Source organism: Phodopus roborovskii, unplaced genomic scaffold, assembly GCF_943737965.1.
Source record: "Phodopus roborovskii unplaced genomic scaffold, PHOROB, whole genome shotgun sequence".
NCBI classification, from domain to species: domain Eukaryota; kingdom Metazoa; phylum Chordata; class Mammalia; order Rodentia; family Cricetidae; genus Phodopus; species Phodopus roborovskii.
Genome location: NW_026126418.1, coordinates 69,067,637 through 69,079,641, shown reverse-complemented (window position 1 = coordinate 69,079,641; position 12,005 = coordinate 69,067,637). Strand labels below are relative to the sequence as shown.

The window sequence follows — 12,005 nt, the reverse complement described above, 5'->3', positions numbered from 1 at the left end:
TTTCTCCAGTATTTATTTATTGTATGTCTCTAACTTTACATTTACTTTTCATGTGGTCACATCAACAGGTGGGGTGGGCCTGGCATGGTAGCACAGGCCTTTAATCCCAACACTCAGAAGGCAGAGGTAGGTGGATCTCTGTGAATTCAAGGACAGCCTGTCTACATGGCAAGTTTTAGAATAGTCAGGGCTACACGGTAAGACCATGTCTCAAAACAACAAAGACAAAAATTAGACTGAGAGCTTGTGCTTTTAGTTACTCTCATAGAAATTTGAAGATTTTTTTTATGTTAACACATAAACATTACAACCACAAATTTGGGGCACTCCAGCCTGCTGGACAGACTACAAAAAAGGACACAGCAGAGCCAGCACTGGGTACGAGGTTGGAGATGCATTCGTTTTTCGCTTTCAGAATCTATTTTCAGTGTGTTCATGAGAGGGGTTTTCAAAGGACTGTTCTCTACCAGATCTGTGTTGGCTGTGGAAGACTCAGAGCCTTTAGTCTGTTTCTGGGAGAAGTGGGCAGCAGGGGAAGGCGCTCTCCACAGGGGCTGGGGTGGTTTGATCCCACGTTCCCTCTGTGCTCCATCTACAGCGGGTCGCAACCCTATCTCAGTTCAAGAGAAATGGATCTGAACATGTGGGTTTCAGGGCAGCATTTGTACAAAAAGATCAAGAGAAAACACAAAATGTTAACTTATTCCCTAGGGGGGAAAAAGATTCTTCTGACATGGAAACTTCCAGAAACTCACCTTAGTCCCTTCTTTTCCAGCGACTCCTGGAAGGCCTTGTTCACCAGGGGGCCCTGGAGGGCCAGGGTGGCCACGCTCGCCCATTGGGCCCGTTTCTCCTGTGGGACCCTATGAGGAAAGACAGTGTTGTTTTTGAGTGAGATGTTGGTTTTGAGTGACTTGAAAGGGGATAATCTCTTCTTCCTGAGCCTGGTACAGCCCAGACTATGGTGGCAAAGCATCCACAGTGGACCTGCCAGTCTTCTTTACTCTCCTGTATGGCTCCCCCTGCCATCCAAAATCCAGGAGGAAAGATGAAGCCAGTAGACAGTTAGCCATGGCTGGTGTCTCCCGTACCTGCACCTCTCTAGAGGCTGCTTCTGGGGTGTGATCAGAAAGAAGCTGAGGGCTGCCATATTTGCCATGCAGGCGGCAAGAGGAGGCCTCATGGGCTCCAGTCCCATGGTGACAACAGGTGTCAGTCTCTTACTTCTCATTATATCAGGTGTGACTCTCTAAGCAGCAAGGTGGAAGGTACAATACTGTCTTTGGATCTAAAGCCACCAGCCCTAGCCAGAACCTGTACCTTTCACTGATCTGTTTTGGCTGGGATCAGAACCCATGACACTGGCCAGTGTAGAAGAATCAGGTAGCTCTGTTGTCCGTATCAGGACAAGAAGACACCACTGGCCCCCGTTGCCCTTCATGGCCCTGTCTGGCCTGGGGTCACCTGATCTCTGTTGCTGAACTCAGGCCACATTCTTCATAAGCCACCTGCTTTTTCTCAGCACAGCCCCCTTCAAGGGGTGCATCTCCTACAGTTAGCACATAATTCCCATGGGACTTAAGCCTCTCCCACTGCCCCCCTGGGAAAAAATTGGCCAAAGCCCTGATCCCCACCCCCAGGATGCTGCAAGTTCTCACCTGAGGGCCAACCACTCCCGGGGGTCCTGGAGGGCCAGTCTTGCCTTGGAAACCCTGTGGAGAGAGTCAGCAAGCTGAGGGCCTTACAGCAGCACCCGCTGCCCTGCTGCCGTCTCCTCGGAAGCCCATCCCACACTTATCCCCAGTGCCTGTGCTCCAAACTCTCATTTTGGAGTCATGCCTTATGCTCCCTTTCCATATTAATTTCATAGAGTACTAAAGCCAGGTGGGTTAGCTCCACGCTGTGTCTTTGTGCTGAGAAATGAATTTTAAGTCTGTTATTCTCCCTCATGTCACTGCGTGTTCATTTTCTGATGACACATGAGAGCCGTCTCTGGGTTGGTGCTCATTAGCAACTTTGTAGGACTTTTTAGCCTTTGTAATCCACGCCTCTGACTCACGGCGGGTGATTCGCCAGCCTGTGTCTCTTCATATTTAGGACAGGCAAGAGCCAAGCCTGGCTGTTCTCTGAAGCTATCAGCCCAAATGTGTTAGTTTAAAGTCGCTTCAGAGATGCTGTCTCATTGGGGATCTGAGGGCTCATGCCTAGAAGGGTCCAGGCTCGCCCCCCACTTGGGCTCTGCTGCCCAAACTCTCCTATTGATCAGGAAGCTACAGCAAGTCAAGCTTGGTTTTAGGCATGATAGCAGAGCAAAGTTGGCACAATAAGAAACACCTTCAGCTGCCAGGCAAGCGTATAAGGATGAATCTACCCAAGGCCTGAGAAGGGCACTCTAGCTGCGGCAGAGGTCACTGCTATGGCAGGAGGGTGAGCAGGTGCCTCAGGGCCAGCAGGCGACAGTCTAATATCTCACAAAATTCACTGGCTGCATGAACTTCACCAGACTCTGCCACGTAGACCCAGCAGGGCTCTTCTTTCTCAGCCCAGCTTGGCTCACATAGTGGACAGAAGAGGCCATTTCTAAGACACATTTATCTGACAGCCAAAAAACAAGGGGTGATGGACAGGTCAAGAGGAGGGAGTGCTGACAGGACATAGGAGCCAAAGGAAAGTTCTGCTCATAGCCATGTTAGTGAGGAGGGCAAACAAGGTCTCCCACCAGGCCCACAGTCACTCTAGGGCCACCCAGGCCTGATAAGCAGGAGCCTGGTCTTCTGCTCCTTGCTGAAAAATAGGCTTTTGGCTCCCATTAAGGAAAAGCAATGGCCACTTGTGTTCACCGGCAGGAGAAAGAGGGAGAAAAGAGGAGAGGGAAAAAAAGATGGCCTTCGGATGAGTGTCAGATGGTCAGCAGCATCGCCAAAGTGTCCCCGTGTCTACAGAGGTGGCTGGTCATGACAGAAGTTGCTGGAAACTACACCTTTCCAAGCAAAGACAGGAGGCTTAATTATCTGCACAGTGAGTCGGAGGGAGAAAAGCACACAGTATGCAAAATTCTTTTCTCTTGTCTCCTTGGAAAGGCACGAGAGGAAAATGTGCAACGCTCTGTAGAAATGTTTTAATTTTTCTCTCTAAACAAAAGAGCAAGGTAATCTCCATTTATCAGCCAGCATGGGCTGCTCGAACACTGGCGAAGGCATAATTAAAAGGCCTCTTGTCCCTGTGTGCCAACAGACAGAGGGGACAATGTCTTAAAGCAAGTGCCAAGATTCTATCTGACGAGGTGTTCAAAGGCCCACATCAAGAGGGCCAGTTTTAGCCATGAGAGCCCCCCATCTCCCCCGCCCCACTACCTCACACATGGAGCTACCTCATCTCTCCTGAACAAACCCTTACTGTGACACAAGAAGCTAAAGTCATCTTTTTGCTCCCTCCCACCAGCTCTTCAAGCTGGAACTCCCAGATGGACAACATTAGGATCCATGTGACACGGCCCTTGTCATGGGGTTCTGTAGCCTAAACAATCAGCTTATCCACAGGGACAGAGCCACCCCACCACCACCAAGCCTCCCCGGGCAAAGCCTGTGGTGTCCCAGCAAGGCTGCACTCACAGTTACCCTGGGGAAATAAGAGCTGGAGACACAGGTCTTGTAAAGCCAACAGTACAATGTCCTAATAACTTTAAATATAGCCTTTGACCAAAGCTACTAAAACAAGCGAAGAGCCATTGTGCAGGTTCCACTTTGACAGCTTGGGGCTTCTGCCCACTCCACAGCCTGACCCCAAGTCAACAGGAGATGGCTGGGCCACAGGAAGCCTTGCCAGGCCTTTGAGTCTTTGCCAGCTGGGAAGGACCTCCGGACTGTGCCAGGCAGCCAGCAGCATGCTGTGTGGGGCTGTGGGTGACCCAGTCATAGAGGCCAGGGACAGTCATGTCCCAAGCACTTGGAATACTCACAGTCTCTCCTCTCTGCCCAGGATGTCCAGGGAGTCCATCCTTGCCTGGTGGGCCCTGAGGAAAGAGTCACAGCAGGGAAGGCTCATTTAGTAGCTCAGAGAAGCAGATGACAAAATTACTGTCATTTTAGTGGCTCTTGAGAAAGGGAATCACCCAGCACCCACATGGACAGTAATCATGGAACTAGACACCATGGAAGAACCTCTCCCACAATCCTTACAGCTGCCTTAAGGGTTAACAGAGGCAAGGGAGGTCAGCCAGCTTGCCAACTGCAGAAAGTAGGTGGCCTGATTGCCCTGGGACCCTCATATGTCTAGCTTGATGAACATTGGGGAGGGACAGTAACTCCAGAACCCATAGAGAAGTCTGGACAGACTTTTTCTGCCATGAACATCCCCTGCTGAGGCCCTTCCTCTGCTGCGGGCCTCCATGCCCACAGACCCTTCCCTCCCATGGACCTTCCAGGTTATGGGCCTTCCCTTACAGTGGACCCTAGCTATGTTCCCTCCTTTGACATGGAATTTCCCTGATGTGGACTTCTCTTGGCATAGATCTTCACCTTCCCTAGGCCATCTCCTGACTTGAGCTCTCATCTAGTATGGCTTCTCATTTGTTATGGGATGTCTCTGTGAGCCCTCCCCTGCAGTAGGCTGGCCTTGAGTGGGCTTTCCCTTGCTGTGGACTTCTGCTGTGGGCCCTGCCTGGATCCCGGGGAGGAACCAGCTTTGGCTTCAGAATTGACAAAAGACCTTTCAGTTGTTTTAAAAAACCTTGTTTTTTTGCATTTGTGTGATCACCGAAGACACTAATGCAAGCCCAGCCAGAGTGTCATGATGGTCTCAATGACAGCAGGACCTGACATGGGAGGTCCACACAGGGGAAGGGCCTCAGCAGGGAAGGTTCATGGAAAGGAAACTGTCCAGAACTAAATGCTTTCAGAACAGGAGGCCTGCAAGGGTGGGGCACAGCCACAGGCTGCCTTAGCAGCGAGACCTGGTAGGTTGTCTCTACTGCCCGCCCGCCCAGCAGGGGTTCGGTGTCCCTTCTCCCCTCTTCCCCGTGTCCTAGGGAGATGAGGAGAACAGTGGCAGGGGAATCTGACCTTCCACCTCCATGGAAGAAAGGAGTACTTACCGGGGGACCCTTGGGTCCAGGGAAGCCTGTGGGTCCTTGGGGTCCATTGGGTCCCTGGGAACAGAGAATGACCAGTTTGAGGCCCCCATTCTTTCCTCACTGTGGTTCTGGCTGCATCTAAAACCTCCCTGTTTAACCTGACCCATTCCCCCCATTTGACTCCAGAGGACCTGAGAAGAGAGCTAGATGTTAGAAGATAAATGGGTAATAGAAAATAGATTGGTAAGATGATAGACAGATAGACAGACAGACAGACAGACAGATAGCAAGCTAGCTAATAGAAGACAGATTGGTAAGATAGATGATAGATATATGGGTAATAGAAGATAGATGATAGATAGATAGACAGACAGACAGACAGACAGACAGTAGCCCAAGCTGAGAACACTGGTGGTCAAGTTACATGGCAATATCCCAGCATCCTCTTTGCTGTCTGAGGTCAAGACAAAATAATTTTTGTGGTCTTAGTCACCGCCAGTATCCGAAGGCCAGGTCCAAAGGAAGGGATGAGGTCTCTCCCCAAGGAATACATATCTTCTGGATATGAGCTACCCTTGGGCCTCAGCAAGCCCTGCTCCTCTGTAGGGCACTGTGGACCTCCTGTACTGGCTCACCCAGGGATAAGTGCCTGGAGTGAGTTTGGGACTAGCTTCCTCCCTGGAAATCTCCTCATAGCCCAGGCCTGGAAGACTCTTACCCGCTCACCAGGAGGGCCAGCTGGGCCATCACCTCCAGAGTTGCCCTGAAAGAGGAAAGGAGAGAAAAGCTCACCATGACTTCTGTGGCAAATGGCTTTTCCAGGGTCGCTCTAATACCTGGGGCCAAGGCTGCTCAAGGTCACCCTGACTCCATTGCAGATCAGTGTGTAGCAGCATTGAACCTCAGCTCCATGCTAGCCTGCCTCTATGTGCAGCCAATAGGGACTAGCAGTGTGCAGGACTCTGATATTTCCAGAACAGGTCCCTGTGACTGGTTGACACAGGCTGCACTCAACCAAGAACTCATCAGAATGACTGAATAGAAAGAACACAAGCTTCAGGACTATTCCATGTGCCCAGCTGGTTCTCAGGAAGAGCTGAGTGTGTGTGTGTGCGCATGTGTAATGTACCTGAAGATTAGCACAGAACTCCAAGGAGGGGATAGGTCAAAGATGGGACAGTTCTGACTCTCAGCTAACTGGAACCTCCTCTCAGCAAGACCCTCCTGGGGATTATTTTTTAAAAATATTATGTGCATCAATGTTGTTTTGCCTGGATGCATTTCTGTGCATCAGTTGCATGCCTGGTATCAGATACCTGCAAAAACGGTATCAGATACCCCAGAACTAGAGCTACAGATGGTTTTGTGCCACCATATGGGTGCTGGGAACCAAACCTCGGTCCTCTAGGAGAACAACTGCTCTCAAACACTGTTGTGCCTGTCTCTTCAACCCCCTATTCTGGATTTTTACTGGTTACAACTGGGCAGCATGCCATGCTGGGCATTTCCCAGGATTTACAGCACATGGAGCTGGCTTCGCCACTCTCAGCATGAGGAGTCTGGCAGTGGTAGGCTCAGCTTCTGCCTGCACCAGAAAGAACCTTCTAGTAAGGATCTCTACAGTTTCCAGCCACTCTTATCAGAAAAGAAGCAAGGCTTCCACACCAAACCTGATTAAGGCTGTGCTACGCTGGCTTTATGGGGTCTGAAGTTTCCATGCATGAGGGCTGTCCTATCTCTGTCTATCTTGGGTCTCCTTGGGGTTACCCTTAGTCATGTGGTCCAATTCACAAACCTTGCTGAAGGCTGATGGAGAGCAGAGCCCTGATTAATGATATTCAAGAAAATTGTTCTTTTTGTTGTTGTACATGAAAAGGCACTGATGATCTCTACAATACAAAGCTAAGTTCTTATGTCTCCAAGGATCATGAACATACCTTAGGACCAGGCTTCCCTGTGATGCCCCGTGGGCCTCTTTCACCTCTCGGACCCTGAAAAGATGGACAGAGAGAAGGAAACCAGTTAGCTCAGAGGCCCCAGACTCACAGAGTCCACCCACCCATGCCCCACATGCTCAGTTTACACAGAGCAGCCCTAGGCCACAAGGAGGGTTACCGTTGGGCCTCGCTGTCCCCTCGGTCCTGGCTTTCCAGGGGTCCCCTAGAAGCAAAGAATAGGATGTCAGTTACACTGAGCACATATGGCCTTGCTCTTCAGGTTGCCCTTCCTGAGTTAACAAGAGACTTCAGGAATCCAGAATGAGGTCAGGAAGGGCCTGTGTGTGTGTGTGGGGGGGGGGTGAATGGGAGAGTTTAAGGGTAGAAATATTGATGGGTAGTAGCTGTTACTTAGCTGGTTCATTTGCTCCCTCACTCCTCCCCCCACCTCTCCCCTCCTCTTCTCTCCTCTCCTCTTAGTAGGCACAGAAATCATTACATGAAGAGAGAAGAAAGTCAACTCCTATCACACATAATTTTCTTCCACTACTGTTACGAATATTAGGCATTAAATTTTCATCAGGCTCTGCAGGCGCGAAAGGAAGCTGCAATTTAACATATAAATCATATATCCAAGAGTCCCTGGCTTCTCTCAGAGTTGGGTCCTTTTGCTGTTGCTGATCTGCATTTTCCGAACCCCGGAAAGCAAATGCATAGCATTTGTTTTCTGTTTTCTGCCATAGTGAGGATATAATGGCCCACAAGTGCAGTTTACCCACAGCACACAGAGGGAATGGATTGAGCGCAGAGGCTCGAGTGCTCTGAGGTTCACCCCGGTTTATCCTGGTCTCTACCGAGCTGAAGTCATACAGTAAGTCTCTCCTTAGCATTTTCCATTTGCTCACTATCAGAAGCAAAACAGTGTCCCATTTTGCTTTCATTTAATGAAACAAATCATAGCATACAAATTATGTCCCCCCCGCCCCCCTTAACAACATATGCATCCCCGTTACAATACTTCAGCTCTGTGGCAACATCCTTTGGCTGCAGGTAAATATTTGCATATGAAAATTAAGTAAGACATCTGCTGTCTTCTGATGTGTGTGCCCTTATTGACAGTGTAACTAGCCCTGACTCATCTGGGTATGTAATCCAGGCTGGGCTGCTAACACCACTGTCCCTCTCCTACCTTTAGCACTACCTGGAATCACACTCTGATCCCATCTGACCTTGTGGCATACCTGGCTACTGGTGCAGCCTGCCCTAATGGCATCTGGGTCATCTAGGCACTCAAGCCTTGGCAGGAGGCAAGCAGGTCTCAGCCCAGCTTCCATCTGGCCCTGGGGTAGCATGGCTCAGCAGGGTATGTGGTAATCTAAGCACTAGAGCTTGGTCTGGTGACTGGAGGTGCTGAGCAGAGCATACCTCCAGGACTCCCTCACAAATAATTGTTCGAGTGCCTCTAGACCCTGCCAGGAAAGAATAGGAGGCCCTGAAATGGCCTTGCCTACAGCTCTTCTGGAGCACAAGGTCAAGCTGAAGTATAAAGAGCCTTGAATTTGCTGGGAGACCTCAGCAAGGCCTTCTTCCCCTGGGATCTCTCCAGGGGGCGGGTACAGTCTTGTCCTAAAACACTGCTTTGCTTGTATGGTGGCTGTCTTGGGCTGCAGCTGGGTGGTTGACAGTGTTGCTTCTGACAGCTTCCCATTTAACCTCCTCCTGTCAGGCAGACACCAGCCACTAGCTCTGCAGAAACCAGGTCTCTGGTAACTGAGGACTGAGGTATATGAGTAGCACTTGTGTGATTGGCAAACATAACACATGCTGTAAACCCAGTCTGGCATCTCACCCTAGAGGCAGCCTGCTGACCAGATCATCTGCAAGCAGGGTAGGTCTCCAGGGTATAGCACAGACCTGCCCCCTTCACAGCCCTCAGTCCCTTCCTAATCCTCTCCCACATAGGACCAGGACTACCTTTAAAAATCTCCCCAGGGTTAGCCCGACTAAACACTGGCTGCCTTGGGATAAAGATCCACCCCAAGGTGCTGCAGAGGCAAGGCCTCCTCAGCCTCCGCCAACTCAGACCTCTGCCCTAGGCTCAGCTACACCAGCTTCCCTAAGTGACTCTGCCCTCCCCTCCCACCTCTTTATGGTCTTAGCAGGAACATCTCTGCCTCCTCGTGGTACCCGGGCCTAGGGACTCTGTTTATCCTTCCGTGCATACTCATTATCCTTGAGCACTGGTTACTGGCTGCTCCTTATCTTGCTCAGTCACCGGAGCATCCCCTGACTGGTAAGCTCTGAGCTTAGCAAGGACTTTGGAAACGTGCAGTGCAAGCGAATGAACTGTCTTCTGTGAAGCCCGTGTGACTAAGGGGTCCACAGCACAAGGGAACAACAGAATAACACAACATGAACCTTGGCATTGGCATTGATTCAGGATATGATTTTGCACCAGAGGCTGTTTGTAAGGCCAGCCCAGCTTTTAGCCTCCATGGACAGTTGGGAAAGCCAGCCACACCTAGTGGTTCAAGGACATCCATTTTTTTTTGAGCTCCCACTTAGGCCAAGCAACAACCCATAAGCTTTCCATCCTTATACAGCAGCATCCTCCACACCTGTGAGACCCTGGGACTCATAGGGAGTATGTCTAAATATTACAGGGAACAATCCTTCCCACAATCACTAGTCAGATGACTCTAGTAGAGAGGCCCTCAAGATAACCTCTGCGGTGATGACAATAGCGGGAACCCAATGGTGTCATGCCCTGTCCTGTATTTACAACCAGGGTAACTTCCAACAGGGACTGTAGGTCTCGGAGTCACAGTTCATAACTCCAAGGTGATATAGGTCCAGCTTAACAACAGGTGGTAGATCACACCAAGGACAACAAAATAACCCTTTTTTTCTCTCTCCTTGTAAAGTCAGTATGCAGAAAAGCATCTCAGAAAGAAGAGAACCTGGAGGAGCTCCAAGAGCTTCCTGGTTCCCGTCCATCAGAAACCTCTATTTCCGCAGCATGCTCTTTCTTCTTACCATTGCCCCTTCCTATCAGGGTGCCTCCATAACTGAAAGTTAAAGGAAAGCCTAGAGCTCAAAATCAGCAACTTCTGAAAAAGTAGTTTTGATAACAAATGGAGAAAAATCAGCAGAGCATTGACTGGAAAGCCAATACCTGCACACCAAGGCAGCTGAGCAACTGCAGTCCTTACCCTGCCGCCCTTCTCTCCGTTGGCACCCGGGAAGCCAGGGAATCCAATAGAGCCCTGCAAGACAGTTAAGGGGAGATGAAACAAGACTGCCAAGCTAGGAGCAAGGCAGTCCTGTCCACTAGGGTGAGTTCCTGTTACACTTCACACCCCTTCCTTACCCACTAACCAAATCTGCTTTGTACCCAACCACCCATGTAATACCCACACACCCTCCACCCACCCAACCAGCCACCCTACTCATCCAGCCACGGAATCCATGCTCACTTATCCTTTTAGTCTCCTATCATCCTTTTGTCTAGCCACCCATTCAATATCCATCTACCTCTCAATATTTCCTGAGCATTAACTAGACCCCAAATCTAAAGCCTTAGTCTTAGCATGTTCCATCCCGTTTCCCTCAGCTCCCACATAGAGCTTTGCCTTGTCAGTGATGTTTTGGGGGGATCGGAGAACATGGGGGTTGAGGTTCCCTGGAAATGGGGGTTGCATCTCACAGCTCTGTTCACTGGTCCTATCATACTCTGTGACCTGGCCATAGCATCTTAGCTAAAGCTTGACGGTCAGAAATGGATACAAATCCTGGCACAGACTGTAGTATCTAACATTTTTCAACTCTATAGATGTACACACAGGCCAAATGTGGTTCTCAAGACTTTGATCTGCCAAGCATTCAAACTCCCTCTAGGGGCTCCCAGGACATACTCAGGGCAGCCCACCGGGCACCAATGCAGGTGTTATCTATGGCCCTTTGTGAGTTTCTGCCCTCTGGGTGGCTTAACATCCTGACTTGAGCACACTCCTAGTCCAAGAAGTCTGCTTGTTTCTACACCTTGCAGTCCCTCTCCATGTCCACCTGGCCACCCAGGCAGGAGACTGAAACAAGGGGATCTGGAGTGGGTGACACCGAACTCCCAGGTCACTGTGTAGCACATTGTTGCATCTAGTCACAGCCCAAGGACAGAGTATCAGATCCTGCTTTCTCACACCCCCAAAGCTGCTAGCACTGTGTCATATCCCACCCTCCCCTCCCTCAAACAGCTCCTGTCCTTTTCTCTCCTTCTGAGACAAGTTCCTAAAAAGAAGAAGGGAAATACACCAGGGATTCCATTTCCCAAACTTGGATGGATGGCTCTCAGTGGCAGCTACATTGGAGTCACATCCAAGGGACACACTCCTGCAGGTTGGATGTGTGTCCACATAGAGCAGATAGGGGACGGGCCACTGCTCGCCCATACAGCCTGTCTCCCTTTGGTTGGCAGGCCCTGGCTCTTGTGGGGTCAAAGACAGTGAAGCTATCAGGCAGCAGAAGGATGGGGATGCAAGTCTGGGGAGGGCTGGCTGAGTACTGCTATCCATGTCTCTAGCACAGGCAGCGGTTATTGTTTAAGGAGGAACCATGAATACTAAAATGTGGAATGAAAGGAAAATAATGTTCACACACACTCATTTCCAAAGCCTTTAGGACCTGTTCCACTTAAGCCTGAACATGACTGAAGATAAGACAACGGGTGTCCCTCTCCTGCTTGGTTACAAAGTCTCCAAACTTCCAGTGTGAAGTGGGGCTAAGAGGAGGCTGACATGAATAAGCCAGGGGACCACACACCCCAGCAGGCCACCAGAACTGGCCCTGAAGCTGGGATAGTTCTTGTCCCCCCATTGTCCAAGTGCTTTCTTTTGAGCTAGGTCAAATTAACACCCAAGGCTGCCTGGGGACTATGAGGTCATAGTGAAGATATTGTTCCACTGAGACACAGAAGCCACACAGAGGTGCAGAATGGATGAGGG

General features: G+C 50.2%; 1 protein-coding gene across 2 annotated transcripts in view; it reads right to left on the bottom strand.

Annotated features, from left to right (window-relative positions):
• Nucleotides 1–12,005, bottom strand: part of Col5a1 (collagen type V alpha 1 chain) — a 148,570-nt gene that overhangs the window by 34,485 nt on the left and 102,080 nt on the right. For both annotated transcript variants that reach the window (XM_051184962.1, XM_051184963.1), the window contains exons 32-39: nt 10,221–10,274; nt 7,187–7,231; nt 7,009–7,062; nt 5,790–5,834; nt 5,093–5,146; nt 3,959–4,012; nt 1,659–1,712; nt 756–863 (exon numbers count right to left, since the gene is read on the bottom strand). In XM_051184962.1, coding sequence (XP_051040919.1) covers nt 756–863; nt 1,659–1,712; nt 3,959–4,012; nt 5,093–5,146; nt 5,790–5,834; nt 7,009–7,062; nt 7,187–7,231; nt 10,221–10,274 — 468 coding nt within the window. The remainder of the gene's footprint in view (nt 1–755; nt 864–1,658; nt 1,713–3,958; nt 4,013–5,092; nt 5,147–5,789; nt 5,835–7,008; nt 7,063–7,186; nt 7,232–10,220; nt 10,275–12,005) is intronic.